Source organism: Paroedura picta, chromosome 4 (genome assembly GCF_049243985.1).
Source record: "Paroedura picta isolate Pp20150507F chromosome 4, Ppicta_v3.0, whole genome shotgun sequence".
Taxonomy (NCBI): Eukaryota; Metazoa; Chordata; class Lepidosauria; order Squamata; family Gekkonidae; genus Paroedura; species Paroedura picta.
This window is the reverse complement of record NC_135372.1, coordinates 139,562,707-139,577,670: the sequence shown is the minus strand read 5'-3', so window position 1 is coordinate 139,577,670 and position 14,964 is coordinate 139,562,707. Positions and strand designations below refer to the sequence as shown.

The following is a 14,964-nucleotide window of genomic DNA, read 5'->3' as shown; positions in this document are numbered from 1 at the left end:
CCCTTCCTTGCTCCCTCCCTCCCTCCCTCCGTCTCCTCCCTCCCTCCCTCCCTCCCTCCCTTCCTTGCACCCTCCCTTCCTTGCTCCCTCCCTCCCTCCCTCTCCTTCCTTCCTTCCTTCCTTCCTTCCTCCCTTCCTCCCTCCATCCATCCCTCAATATACTTTTTGGGAGACTCACTTAGACTTACTTTTACCACTGGGCAAACTTTCCCATATTAACCACAGACCCTGGTAAACAGCCCCCCCCCCCCTTGACTGTTTCTCCACTTGAAAAGGGACAGGGTGTGGGTTAAAATGGAGCATTCGCACAACTGTTGGCCAGACGTGCCAATGACTTAGCAATAGCCTTGAGACACATCCCAGGAAAGAACAAGGAAAAAAACAACTACGCCAAGGAAAAGACAGCGGATTCGCTCTGAAAGTTCCCCAGAGCAACGCTGAATCTTGACAACATGATCTTGACAGGTGGAAGAAAGGTCAAGGGTTTGGAGGCTGCCCGCGGGGACGGCAACCGACGTTGCTAGGCACAAAGGGCTGCCATCTGTGCCTTGAATTCTGCCTTCGCCTCTCTCTTCCGGAGGACTTTGCAACCTTGCGATGCTCCTTAGACTTAATGGGCAAAAACGGCAGCATCCAAACTCATGAGCTGCAAGGGGGCTCTCGGTTGCAGACACGGTGCTGTTGTCGATTTCAAAAGTCAGGGCCGGTTCAAGCTGTCGAGTCACCCCGAGCTAAGCACCCGTAGGCGACCGCTGCTCCAGCCGCCTCTCCGCCCCGGTTCGTTTCCGAGCAGTGCAAAACGGAGTTCACGGACAATAACCTGCCGTTTCCAGGGATGTAATTTCCTTTTATTTTTCATTTAGCATCAGAGACAGAACATCCATTTCTTGCAAGGGATCGTCGCTCCACAGTAAATGGCATTTTAATGGTTATTTCGACAGCCTTCCTTCCTGGCAAACCAAAAGGTTTTCTAGATAATTTTGTCGAGGTAACAGGGCACTTTTGAGTTTTGCTTGGGAACGATGTGGACGGCGCAGCTTGCTTTTCGTAGTCAATGAACCCTTGGGTTGCCAGGTCCGAGGTGGAAAAGACCCTGCTGTGGATTAACCATTAACCTGCCCCCTCCCCAAGAGCTTTAAGGTCTGCAGACCAAAAATCTGCTCAGGGTGCCAAGCCCCAAGGAGATCAAAATAGACTCAACCAGGGCCAGGGTTTCTTTGGCCCTGGTGCCAGCTTGGTGGAATGTTCTTCTGAATGACATCAGAGCCTCTGCCAGGTCTATAGCTGAGGCTGAAATAACACCTAGAATTGCTGCCCCCCCTGCCAGAAATCCACCAAATTAAATTTGGTGAATGGGTCTAATGCAGTGGTTCTCAACCTGGGGGTTGGGACCCCTTTGGGGATCAAACAACCCTTTCACAGGGGTCGCAGTTGGGCAAGCAGCTTGGCTAAAGGGGGCGCCATCTACACAACAGCCTTGTGGGGTAGATCAAGATAGAGCATTCATCTGTCTGGAGCAGTGGAAAAGAGAGAGATGGGCATGGTGGGACAAGAGGCAGAACTGAACTGAGAAACCCCAGGGAAAAACCAGTTTATATACAATCATGAACAATGGATCTTCATGCCATGGGTCAGTTTTGGTTTAAATTCTGTGAAAGAACGCTTGCATAATTTTATAGTTGGGGGTCACCACAACATGAGGTTGACAACAATAAAAATACCATTAAAACCGAACCATAAATATAACCCCACAGTCACTACATCACTTCCAGGCACAACCTGAAAGCGACAAAAAGGTAGCTCTAGGAATCACCAGAAACTCTATGGTTTACCATACAGTTTGCAGCAATTCCTAGAGCTACCCATTGTCACTTCCAGGTTGTATCCAAGAGTGATGTAAGAATGCCTCAAATCCCATCCTCTCCCGTCTCAGCCCCCAAAGTCTCCAGGTCTTTCCCAATCCAGAGCTCACAACCCTAACCTAGGATCTGGGAAGGCCCAACTTCAAATCAAAGGCGGCCACGAAACTCACTGGGTGACCTTGGGCGGCTTGCCTTCTGCTGGCATTGCCTCAAGGAATTGTCACAAGGACAGAATGTAGCAAGAGAGAACAACTCTCGACTTCCCTGGAGAGAAGGTGAGATAAAAATGTATTCTGGCAGGAAGATCGATTCTGAGGACTCGCTGTTTCTCTTCAGCAGCCTTTCACAATGAATTTTCTTGCAGATGTGAAGAGCAGCTATTCTATTCCACTTACTTCAGAAAACTTGTCCTGGGATTTCTATTCAGGAAACCTCAGTAAGAATATATCATCCAGAGAGAAATGTATTAAGAAAAACCTGAATTTGACTGTCTTTGGCTGGGTTTAAGACTTCTGGAATACCCTCAATGGCAACCTTTATAAAAAGTTTCTCAAGAGGGTTTTATTTTAATGCCTTTTCAAGTACTTCACAAACTGATTCGATTTAATTTTTTTCCCTCTTTTTAAATATAAAATCTCTTTATCATTTTGAAAACGTAAAACCTAGAAATCTTAATGGAAAAGAGAAATTCCAGGGCTAAAATTGTATGGGGTTTGTGCGGGTCACGGCAGAGTTTCTCTGGGGGTCCAGCAAACAAAACACAGACGCCAAGGCCTTCTGAAAAACATCAGAAGAGCCCTGCTGGATCAGACCAGGGGTCCATCTAGTCTCCATCCTGTCTCACACAGGGGCCAGCTAGTTTCCCTGGAGGGCCAATCACAGATCATGGAAGCCTTCATAAGAACATCAGGGAAGCCCTGCTGGATCAGACCAGTGGTCTATCTAGTCCAGCCTCCTGTCTCACACAGGGACCAGCTAGTTCCCCTGGAGGGCCAATCACAGATCATGGAAGCCTTCATAAGAACATCAGGGAAGCCCTGCTGGATCAGACCAGTGGTCCATCTAGTCCAGCCTCCTGTCTCACACAGGGGCCAGCTAGTTCCCCTGGAGGGCTAACCACAGATCATGGAAGCCTTCATAAGAACATCAGGGAAGCCCTGCTGGATCAGACCAGTGGTCCATCTAGTCCAGCCTCCTGTCTCACACAGGGGCCAGCTAGTTCCCCTGGAGGGCCAACCACAGATCATGGAAGCCTTCATAAGAACATCAGGGAAGCCCTGCTGGATCAGACCAGTGGTCCATCTAGTCCAGCCTCCTGTCTCACACAGGGGCCAGCTAGTTCCCCTGGAGGGCCAGTCACAGATCATGGAAGCCTTCATAAGAACATCAGGGAAGCCCTGCTGGATCAGACCAGTGGTCCATCTAGTCCAGCCTCCTGTCTCACACAGGGGCCAGCTAGTTCCCCTGGAGGGCCAACCACAGATCATGGAAGCCTTCATAAGAACATCAGGGAAGCCCTGCTGGATCAGACCAGTGGTCTATCTAGTCCAGCCTCCTGTCTCACACAGGGACCAGCTAGTTCCCCTGGAGGGCCAACCACAGATCATGGAAGCCTTCATAAGAACATCAGGGAAGCCCTGCTGGATCAGACCAGTGGTCCATCTAGTCCAGCCTCCTGTCTCACACAGGGGCCAGCTAGTTCCCCTGGAGGGCCAACCACAGATCATGGAAGCCTTCATAAGAACATCAGGGAAGCCCTGCTGGATCAGACCAGTGGTCTATCTAGTCCAGCCTCCTGTCTCACACAGGGACCAGCTAGTTCCCCTGGAGGGCCAATCACAGATCATGGAAGCCTTCATAAGAACATCAGGGAAGCCCTGCTGGATCAGACCAGTGGTCCATCTAGTCCAGCCTCCTGTCTCACACAGGGGCCAGCTAGTTCCCCTGGAGGGCCAACCACAGATCATGGAAGCCTTCATAAGAACATCAGGGAAGCCCTGCTGGATCAGACCAGTGGTCCATCTAGTCCAGCCTCCTGTCTCACACAGGGGCCAGCTAGTTCCCCTGGAGGGCCAACCACAGATCATGGAAGCCTTCATAAGAACATCAGGGAAGCCCTGCTGGATCAGACCAGAGGTCCATCTAGTCCAGCATCCCAACCCAGAGCTGAAAACCCTAGGCTACATTTTGAACTTTTGATTCTTTGTTCTTGTTATGAATTGTCGTTCTGATCTGTTGTCATACATTTGAAGAACCAAAGTTGGAAGGAAGGAAGGAAGGAAGGAAGGAAGGAAGGAAGGAAGGAAGGAAGGAAGGAAGGAAGGAAGGAAGGAAGGAAGGAAGGAAGGAAGAAAGAAAGAAAGAAAGAAAGAAAGAAAGAAAGAAAGAAAGAAAGAAAGAAAGAAAGAAAGAAAGAAAGAAAGAAAGAAAGAAAGAAAGAAAGAGAAAGCTGGCAGTGAGGAGACGGCCACTGATCCAAGCCTCAGAAGCACCATAAATTAAAAAAACCTGGCCAAATATGAGGAATCAAGGACAATAATGGAACGAATCGTCTTCTACCTGCTGCCAGCAGAGCCATTAGCCAGGAACTATTAATTAAGGCAGAACCTTCGGGGAGGACCTTTCTAACCTCACATCCTTTTCGTACCAAGCCAGGCGCTGCAGCCTCCTATCCGGCTGGCAATACAGACAGGAGAGCCTTGTGAACAAGGAGTGACTCAGTGCTTCATGGCTTCATTCTCCCGCCTCTGGGGAAATGCTGTGTCGTTGTCCACAGGACATTCCAGTCTACCTACTCTGTGGATTCAGTGGATTTTCTTGACAAGCGCTCCTTGACATGATTACAATGCAGGGGTACCCAACAGGGTGCCCATGGGCACCAAGGTGCTAGCCAATACCCACTGTGGTGCCCATCAAGAGTTTTTAGAAAGTAGGAGGGACCAGATAAGGTTTCTGACAGGCGTCGGGAGATCTGATTGGCTGGGAGGATTGAAATAACTTTCTTTCTCTGCCAGCTAGCAGCAGTGTTGGTTTGATTCTCTTTTGCAGCTCTTTCACAGTGTATTTTCTAAAAATATTCCTATTTCCCCCCTGAACTTAGGTTTCCTTTGGGTGTGCGTGGCTCCACCTCTTACAGCAGCCATTTTGTCATTGCACCCCTCAGCTTGTGTCAGAATTCCAGAAGAAGTTGATTTTTATAATCTTTCACTATTCAAAAGAGTCACAAAGTGACTTTCAATAGCCTCCCTTTCCTGTCCCCGCAACAGAAACCCACTTTGAGGTAGGCGGGGCCGATAGAGCTCTAAGAGGACTATGCTGTGAGAACAGGACTGTGACTAGCACAAGAGCACCCAGATGACTGCATGTGGAGGAGCGGGGAATCAAACCCACTGTTCTCAAGCACTACACCAAGCTGGCTCACCGGAGGTGCCCACAAGCTTCATCCCTGGCAACTCTTTTCAAGACTCGTCCACCACTTTTTCTGAACTTCCATTTTGACAACATAGGGGAAGCCATGTTGGATCAGGCGAATGGCCCTTCCAGTCCAACCCTCTGTGACACAGTGGCCCAAACCCAGGTGCCTTCAGGAGGTCCACCAGCAGGGCCAGAACTCCAGAAGCCCTCCCACTGTGGTTCCCTGAGCATCCAGAAGACAGAGCATCCCTGCCCCAGACATAAGAAGATAAGAGAAGCCATGTTGGATCAGGCCAGTGGCCCCTCCAGTCCAACACTGTGTCACACAGTGGCCAAAACCCAGGGGCCATCAGGAGGTCCACCAGCAGGGCCAGAACTCCAGAAGCCCTCCTACTATTGCCCCCCAAAGCATCACTGCCCCAGACATAAGAACATAAGAGAAACCATGTTAGATCAGGCCAATAGTTCATCTGGTCCAACACTGTATCACACAGTGGCCCAAACCCAAGTGCTATCAGGAGGGCCACCAGTGGGGCCAAAATTCTAGAAGCCCTCTCAATATTTCTCCCCTATCACCAAGATAACAGCATCACTGCCCCAGATATAAGAACACAAGGGAATCCATGTTGCCCCCGAAGCACCAGGAAAACAGAGCATCCCTGCCCCAGACAGCGTCTTCCATCTATAAGAACAGAAGAGAAGCCATGTTGGATCAGGCCAGTGAGCCATCCAGTCCAACACTCTGGATCACGCAGTGGCCAAAACCAAGTGCCTTCAGGAGGTCCACCAACAGGGCCAGAACTCCAGCAACCTATTGCCCCTCAAGCACCAAGAAGACAGAGCATCCTTGCCCCAGACATAAGAAGATAAGAGAAGCCATGTTGGATCAGGCCAGTGGCCCCTCCAGTCCAACACTGTGTCACACAGTGGCCAAAACCCAGGGGCCATCAGGAGGTCCACCAGCAGGGCCAGAACTCCAGAAGCCCTCCTACTATTGCCCCCCAAAGCATCACTGCCCCAGACATAAGAACATAAGAGAAACCATGTTAGATCAGGCCAATAGTTCATCTGGTCCAACACTGTATCACACAGTGGCCCAAACCCAAGTGCTATCAGGAGGGCCACCAGTGGGGCCAAAATTCTAGAAGCCCTCTCAATATTTCTCCCCTATCACCAAGATAACAGCATCACTGCCCCAGATATAAGAACACAAGGGAATCCATGTTGCCCCCGAAGCACCAGGAAAACAGAGCATCCCTGCCCCAGACAGCGTCTTCCATCTATAAGAACAGAAGAGAAGCCATGTTGGATCAGGCCAGTGAGCCATCCAGTCCAACACTCTGGATCACGCAGTGGCCAAAACCAAGTGCCTTCAGGAGGTCCACCAACAGGGCCAGAACTCCAGCAACCTATTGCCCCTCAAGCACCAAGAAGACAGAGCATCCTTGCCCCAGACAGAGTGTCCCATCTATACCTTGTGGCTAAGAGCCACTGATGGACATCTGCTTCCTATATTTACCCAACATTTTCCTGTCCTGCAGAGCGTCTTCCATCCAAACCCACCGAGTTCACAAGCTTGACTCTGCTTCATAGGACTGGGATTCAAGTAATATGACATCTCTGATCAGCCCACCCCGGTCCCCAAAGCCACGGCGAGGCACTTACTCATCCTGTGCCGAACAGAGACTGTGTCACTCCGAGCCCCATCCTTGTAATACGCCCAAATCGATATCTGGTATTCGGTGTTCTTTTTCAGGCCAGGTAGAACAGCGGCCGCCAGGTTTCCAGCCACTGAGAGCTACAGGAGAAGGGATAACAGAGCCAGTTTTTGAGACGTGTGCATCACCCTGTGACTTTATGAAAATTGTCAAAGTTGAGTTTCCCCTGATCGGTTCACAGTCAGGGCTGTTTAGATCCCTTCCCCAGAATTCTGGTTCTGCTCTACTGAACGTTGACATCTACATTCTTGAGCTCAGAGGCGCTGGGAGCAAATAAACAAGCGCATCTTGTTTCATCATATAACACAGGTCCCCAACTCGGAGCCCATGGGCACCATGGCACCTGCTTTTATTTTTCCTGGAACCCACTGAGGGTTTTTGGGACGTGGGTGGGGACAGAGGGGACCTCAGACAGGCTGCTGGGTGTCTGATCAGCTGGGCAGATTAAAATGACATTTGTTCAGTGTTGGTTTCATTCTCTTTCACAGTGTAGTTTTTTAAAAAATTATCTCTATTCTTCCAGTTGAAGTGGTTAGGAGTGCGGACATCTAATCTGGCATGCTGGGTTCGATTCTGCGCTTCCCCACATGCAACCAGCTGGGTGACCTTGGGCTCGCTACGGCACTGATAAAACTGTTCTGACCGAGCAGGAATATCAGGGCTCTCTCAGCCTCACCCACCCCACAGGGTGTCTGTTGTGGGGAGAGGAAAGGGAAGGAGAATGGAAGCCGCTTTGAGACTCCTTCGGGTAGAGAAAAGCGGCATATAAGAACCAACTCTTCTTCTTCTTCAGTAATCTCAGGGCTCTCTCAGCCTCACCCACCCCACAGGGTGTCTGTTGTGGGGAGAGGAAGGGAAAGGTTTTTGTAAGCCGCTTTGAGCCTCCTTCGGGTAGGGTAAAGCGGCATATAAGAACCAACTCTTCTTCTTCTTCCCTGCAGTTCGGCTTCTTCTGTATGGGTGGCTCCACCTCTTTTGGCAGCCATTTTGTTGCTGAGCACCCTATTCTGGGTCAACATTTCAAAAGGGCCTACAGAAAGTTTGGAGGGCCCTGTTGTTGTATGATTTGACTTGGCATGATTTCAGCAAGGCTTACAGAAAGTGGCCAGGATGGTCATACATGAGCTGTAGTGAAAAGCAAGTTGAAAACAGGTTCTGCTTGGCATTACTCCAGTTCTGAGGAAGCTCCATCCCTGATTGATTTGAACATAAGAGGAGCCCTGCTGGATCAGACCAATAGTCCATCTAGGCTAACACCCCAGCTCCCACAATGGTCAACCAGTAACCTCTAAAGGTCCAATAGGGCATGGAGGCTTGAGACCATCATAAGACATACAAAAGATCCCTGTTGGATCAGTCCAGCATCTTGTCCTATGCAGTGGCCAACCAGTTCCTCTGGAGGTCCAGCAACAGGACAGGGAGCCCAAGGCCTTCATAAGAACACCAGAAGATCCCTGCTGGATCAGACCAGTGAAAGTCCATCTAGTCCAGCATATCGTCCTACGCAGTGGCCAACCAATTCCTCTGGAGGCCCAGCAACAGGACAGGGAGCCCAAGGACTTCATAAGAACCTCAGAAGAGCCCTGCAGGATCAGAACAGAGGTCCATCTAGTCCACCATTCTGCCTCACACAATGGCCAACCAGTCCCTCTAGATGGCCATCCACAGGGTAGAGAGGCTGAGGCCTTCATAAGAACAAAAGAAGAGCTCTGCTAGTTCAGACCACTGGTCCATATAGTTCAGCATCCTGTCTCCCACAGTGGCCAGCCAGTTCCTCAACAGGGCAGAGAAGCTGAGGCCTTCCTAAGAACATCAGAAAAGCCCTGCTGGATCAGATAAATGTTCCATCCAGTCCAGCATCCTGCTTCACTCAGTGACTGTAAACTTCTATGCCTGTTGGTTGGACCTCCAGAGCAACCAGTGGTTGGTTGGCACTGTGTGGACTGGATAGACCATTGGACTTATCCTGCAGGATTCTTCTGATGTCCTTATGAAGGCCTCAGTCTCTATGCCCTATTGTTGGACCTTCAGAAGAACCTTGTGAGATGGGATGCTGGAATAGATGCACCCCTGGTCTGACCTGGAAGGAAAGAAGCTGAATTATAAATAAATATGAATAAATAAATGTTCTTATGAAGGCCTCGATCCCTATACCCTGTTTGCTGGACCTCCAGAGGAACTGGCTGGCCACTGAGTTAGAAGGACCCTGGACTGGCCAGGGATTGGGGATTTTTTTTGGGGGGGGTCATTATATGGGCATGAAATTGGTGTCACTGCGGGTGGGGAGGTAGTTGTGAATTTCCTGCATTCTGCCAGGGGTTGGACTAGATGATCCTGGAGGTCCCTTCCAACTCCATGCCTTGATATTTCTATGACTAGTTAGACTAGTTCAATCCCACTGGTCTTTCTCATGTTCATCTTGCAGCAGCGAGTTCCGCCGATCCGCTCCTCCCCTCCACCTACCTCCTGCGACCACCCTTCCCCGAGCACGTTCCACTTGATCTGGTAGACGACCACATCCGATGCCGCGATGGCTTCCCATTCCAGCCGGATCTCGCTGCCCGAGAGCTCCGTGACCTTCAGGTGCATCGGTGGCGGCACCTTCACTGAGAGACGAAGGGAGGGGAGAGGCTCGAGGTTGGTTTTCTCTCCCGGCTGCTCGGAGAAAAGCTGTCATGCGGCCATGCCACGCGGCAGATGGCGAGGGAGCAGAGCTGCAACCGGGCAGCCGTCCTCAAGCAGCCTCCCTTTCACTTCTCTGAACCCCCCCTCCCCCCCCCCAACAAAAGCACATCCTGAAGGACTGGGATGTAACATTTTGCGGCCATTCATTAAGGGGTGATTATTTCGACTGTGGGAGAGAAGACACATTCAGGTTAGCATTGCCAAGAACTGAGGAGCCCAAGAAGGACGCTCAAGGAGAGAGAGGGAAGCAGGATTTTGTTTTGGAAATGGGATTAGGCTAGAGATGCAGGCCGGCCTTCATAAATTCCAAAAGGGAATTATTTTTTAAAAATAATTAGTATATATTTTCTCCTTTTCTTTCTTTCTTTCTTTCTTTCTTTCTTTCTTTCTTTCTTTCTTTCTTTCTTTCTTTCTTTCTTTCTTTCTTTCTTTCTTTCTTTCTCTCTTTCTTTCCGTGTTTGTTTATACATTTATATACCGCTGCTCCCAAATGTCTCAAGGCGGTTTACTAGATCAATAAAAAATAAAATCCCCTAAAATACCCCTTAAAACATAATAGAATAATGACATAACATAACAAGACAAGATGGCAGACAGTAAAATATCAGCCTGTTCCCCCGTTCAGCATGGGTCAAACTCTCTCTCTACCTGGGAGCGAGGAACCTAGATGACCTCAGCTTAGAGATCCTCAGATGGCAACACCGGGTACCGCTCTGGCCTCAACCATATACCTGGAGGAAGAGCTCCGTCTTGCAGACCCTGCGGAAAGCTGACAACTCCAACAGGGCCCTCAGCTCTTCTGGGAGCTCATTCCACCAGGTTGGGACCAGGGCTAAAAAAGCACCCGCTTGGCTCAGCCACTGAGCCACTGGCCCCGCTCCAGAAGTGACATTGGGTTGCTCTAGGAATTGACAAAAACTCTATCTCTATCTCTATCTCTATCTCTATCTCTATCCCTATCCCTATCTCTATCTCTATCTCTATCTCTATCTCTATCTCTATCTCTATCTCTATCTCTGGATTTATATACTACCCCTCTCAAACTATTTTGGGGCATTTTACACATATAAATTCAATGAACTAATACAATATAGTCAGTTACTACTAAAACAAGTTAAAACCATTCATAACTGCATTTATCATTATTGCACCAGCACTAATAATAATGAGTAGCCAACTAGATGTTGACGATTCCTGCGTAGAGCAGGGGGTTGACTAGATGACCCTGGAGATCCCTTCCAACTCTACGATTATCTGATTCTATGGTTGGAGGAACCAGAGGAAAGAGAAGGGCAGAAGGAGTAGGAATGAGGCCCAAGATTTGGATTTATTGTCCAGCCGGCCTCAACTATAGACCTGGCGGAAGAGCTCTCTGTCTTAAAGAAGAAGAAGAAGAAGAGTTGGTTCTTATATGCCGCTTTTCCCTACCCGAAGGAGGCTCAAAGCGGCTTACAGTCGCCTTCCCATTCCTCTCCCCACAACAGACACCCTGTGGGGTGGGTGAGGCTGAGAGAGCCCTGATATTCCTGCCCGGTCAGAGCAGTTTTATCAGTGCCGTGGCGAGCCCAAGGTCACCCAGCTGGCTGCATGTGGGGGAGTGCAGAATCGAACCTGGCATGCCAGATTAGAAGTCGGCACTCCTAACCACTACACCAAACTGGCTCTTAAAGGCCCTGCGGAACTCACAGAGTTCTGACAGGGCCCTGGTCTCTCTAGGAAGCTTATTCCACCACTCTGGGGGCAAAGAGAGCTTGCCAAAGGACACCTCCCACCACAGTATGAGGCCCGGTAGCCGTCATTTAAGCTGATTACCCCATACTTACACGTTGTAACATTGCCCGTAACCGGAAAGGATTCACCTTCATCGTAAACGGAAGTCACACTGACAAAATATTTTGTCAGCGATGACAGAGGCTGCAGCACAGCAGACGAAACGTTGCCCAGAACCTCCAACTGAAATGAAATGAGGTCTGCTGAATGTCCACCGAGGGTATTACCATGATCGGTTGGTGGCGAAAGAGAAGAAACATCCTTAAAATGATGGGAAGTAAGGAATATCTATACATATTTAAATGTGCTGGGTACTTCCAACAATGTGCCGACCCTCTAATTGGCCTTTGGGGTGGTATGATATACTTTATTATTAATCCCACCCTTCCTGGTAGTTCAGGAGGGGTGACAGCATGGGTTAAAAAACACTAAGTCATTAAAATGTTATATACTTTGTATCAGCCCTCCCCCCCCATCAATAAACCTTGGGGTGGGAGTTCAAGATCTTCTTGGAGAGGTGGTCTTCCTTCTACTTCTCAAGCATTTTTGATGTTCGATCCAGCCTCACCCATAGGCCTGGCGGAAAAACTCTGTCTTGCAGGCTCTGCGGAACTGTCCATGGTCCTGCAGAGCGTTCCACTAGACCAGGGTCAACACTGAAAAGGCCAGGACCCTAGTAAAGGCCAATCTCACCTCTTTGGGGATGGGGATGGGGATGCTGAGTGGGTTTTGGTTGGAGAACCTCAATACTCTTTGGGGGGTGTAGCGGAAAGCAGTCCCCTTGTCCTTACAGTCACTCACCTCCCCAGTGTTGCTTCCCCGGCTGGACATATACGTCACCCGGTGAATCTTCACGGCACGCAGAGTCGCCTCCCAGTTGACCCTGACTGAACCATGGCTGATATCTGAGAAACTCAGGCGGGGCGGAGGGCTCAAGGCCACTGCAAGACATGAGGGCTGCTATTGATAGGTCATCGACATACCGTCTGAATCCAAGTTTCCTTCTGGGGTTTCCTTCCCAGTCAATCCTGGCCATTGTAGCAGAGAAAAGAAGCTAAAGATTGCTGTTGGGAAATTCTCAGGTGCCTTATTAAGCCCCAATTCTAAGCATCCCTCCAGGAAAATAAAGGGGCTTCAAGGTGTTTTCACAAGGATGAGCATTGGGAGGGGTGGGGGAGGTCTGATGGCCTCTGTGTTTTGGCTCTGTACTTGGGGAGGAGGGAACGGTGGACCTCCTGATGGAACCTGGGTTTTGGCCTTTGTGTGACACAGAGTATTGGACTGGATGGGCCACTGGCCTCACCCAATATGACTTCTCTTATCCTCTTATGTCTGGGGAAGGTATGCATTATATCCTTGGTGCTTGGGGGGCCACAGTGGGAGGGCTTCTGGTGTTATGGCCCCACTAATGGACCTCCTGATGGCACCTGATTTTGGCCACTGATACAGAGTGTTGAACTGGAGGGGCCATTGGCTTGATCCTACATGGCTTCTCTTGGGTTCTTATGTCTGGGACAGCAAAGCTCTATAGGGGGGAAGAAGCATCACTCAATTGCCAGTTTCCAGGAGGTAGAGCATGGGAAGATAGAATTTGGGGCCAGGAGGGATCACGGTGGGATATATAATCCACAAATACTAATGGGCCTCCCCTGCTGCAGTTCAACAGCTCTTGCCTACCCCTAGAAGAAGAATGATATGGGGATGTCACTGATTGTGTGCTGATAGGTTGAGGAAGAAGGAGAAGGAGAAGGAGAAGGAGAAGGAGAAGGAGAAGGAGAAGGAGAAGAAGAAGAAGAAGAAGAAGAAGAAGAAGAAGAAGAAGAAGAAGAAGAAGAAGAAGAAGAAGAAGAAGAAGAAGAAGAAGAAGAGTTTGTTCTTATATACCGCTTTTCTCTACCCGAAGGAGGCTCAAAGCAGCTTCCAGTCATATCAGGCTGAGAGAGCCTGATATCAAAGCTCGATCAGAACAGTTTTATCAGCACCATGGCAAGCTCAAGGTCACCCACCTGGCTGCATGTGGGGGAGTGCAGAATCGAACCCGGCATGCCAGATTAGAAGTCTGCACTCCTAACCAATACACCAAACTGGCTCTCTAGTTATTTAACTTTAACCGCCATGAGCCGGCTGCGCTGAGAGTGCCAATACATTAATAAATTAATAAATTAGTAATAACGTAATTGTTTTAACACTTTTAACTGCTTTGTATTTTAACAACGTTGTAAACCACCCCGAGACAGCTGTGCCAGTAAGCCAGCTCAGGGCTGTGGGTGTACAGCATCAAAATCAATGCGAATAAACAGCTTAAAAGGGGGGCTAGTTAAACTCATGCAGGATGAGTTTAGCAGGGATTACTAGCCAGAGTAACTGAAGGGAGCTTCCACATTCCAGGGCACTAAACTTCTGGAACCCAGAGCCATGAGGCAAAATCAGGGGAAGGCCTCAGCCTCTTTGCCCTGTGGCTGGAACTGGTTGGCCCCAGTGTGAGGCAGGATGCTGGGTTTGATGGACTCCTGGTCTGATCCAGCAGGGCTCTTCTGGTGTTCTTAAGACGGATGCATGAAGAAACAGACCACGACTTACATGTGGTTTCCTGGATGCTTGCAGGGTCACTAGCGTCTTCTCCGTACATTGCATACACAGCTAACGAGTATTCCGTGCTGGGGGACAAACCCCCAAGCAAAACTTCACTCTTCATTACTTTCACCTGACAAGAGACAGAGAGAGAAAGACCCCTTGAAAATATTTGGAATATTCAAGTGTTGCATGATTCAACAGGATAAAAAGAATATCTTGCAGGGGGCATTGCAGAAGATGTATGTTTGGCATAGCTGGAATAGGAATTATCTAGAATTGTTCAAATTGGCTCAGTGGGAGGCTTCCTGCTCCTTTGAGCACCCTTCCTCCAGCCTAGCCACAAAAGGCTAGCATTGTGCTGCCTTTTGTAATTGCTTTTGTGCTCTGCTCAAGCACGGAGGCTGAAGCAGATGAATACGATGCATACTTGTAAATAACCTTTCCCAGTAAAGATTCTCTTTTTTAAAATCTCAAATGCTATGAGTTTGGATCTCTGCCTCATGCACAAAGCTAACCAGTAAGCTCATACTTTCAAATCGTTCTGTTACTCTGCAGCTCAGCATTTCTCTGAAGGGACTCAAGTCCAAAAGCCCCATCACTTGGGAAGGTGGGTTTTGGGAAGAGAAGGGGTCTCTCAGAGGGGTATAATGCCATAGAGTCCTCCTCCAGAAGGAACTCATTTTCTCCCGAGGAACTGACCTTTGTCATCCAGAGATGAGTTATAATTCCAGCAGGGCTCCAGGCCCAGCATAAAGGCTGATGACTCTAAGTGGAAAGCTTTTCACAGCATGGAGGTAGGTAACATCAGCCAATAAACTAATCTTCTCTTAAGGGCAGTGTACTTTCTCTCCAAGGTGTTGGCAACCCTCCAGGAAGGGTAGCTCCTACTTGTGATTTTCCTGCATTCTGCAGAAGATTGGGCTATTCCAGGGGTAGTCAAC

General features: G+C 49.2%; 1 protein-coding gene across 2 annotated transcripts in view; it reads right to left on the bottom strand.

The window, feature by feature from the left end:
• COL20A1 (collagen type XX alpha 1 chain) overlaps window positions 1-14,964 on the bottom strand; it is a 142,657-nt gene that overhangs the window by 93,042 nt on the left and 34,651 nt on the right. For both annotated transcript variants that reach the window (XM_077335837.1, XM_077335838.1), the window contains exons 14-18: window positions 14,030-14,153; window positions 12,251-12,390; window positions 11,503-11,632; window positions 9,458-9,600; window positions 6,942-7,074 (exon numbers count right to left, since the gene is read on the bottom strand). In XM_077335837.1, the coding sequence (XP_077191952.1) occupies window positions 6,942-7,074; window positions 9,458-9,600; window positions 11,503-11,632; window positions 12,251-12,390; window positions 14,030-14,153 (670 nt within the window). The remainder of the gene's footprint in view (window positions 1-6,941; window positions 7,075-9,457; window positions 9,601-11,502; window positions 11,633-12,250; window positions 12,391-14,029; window positions 14,154-14,964) is intronic.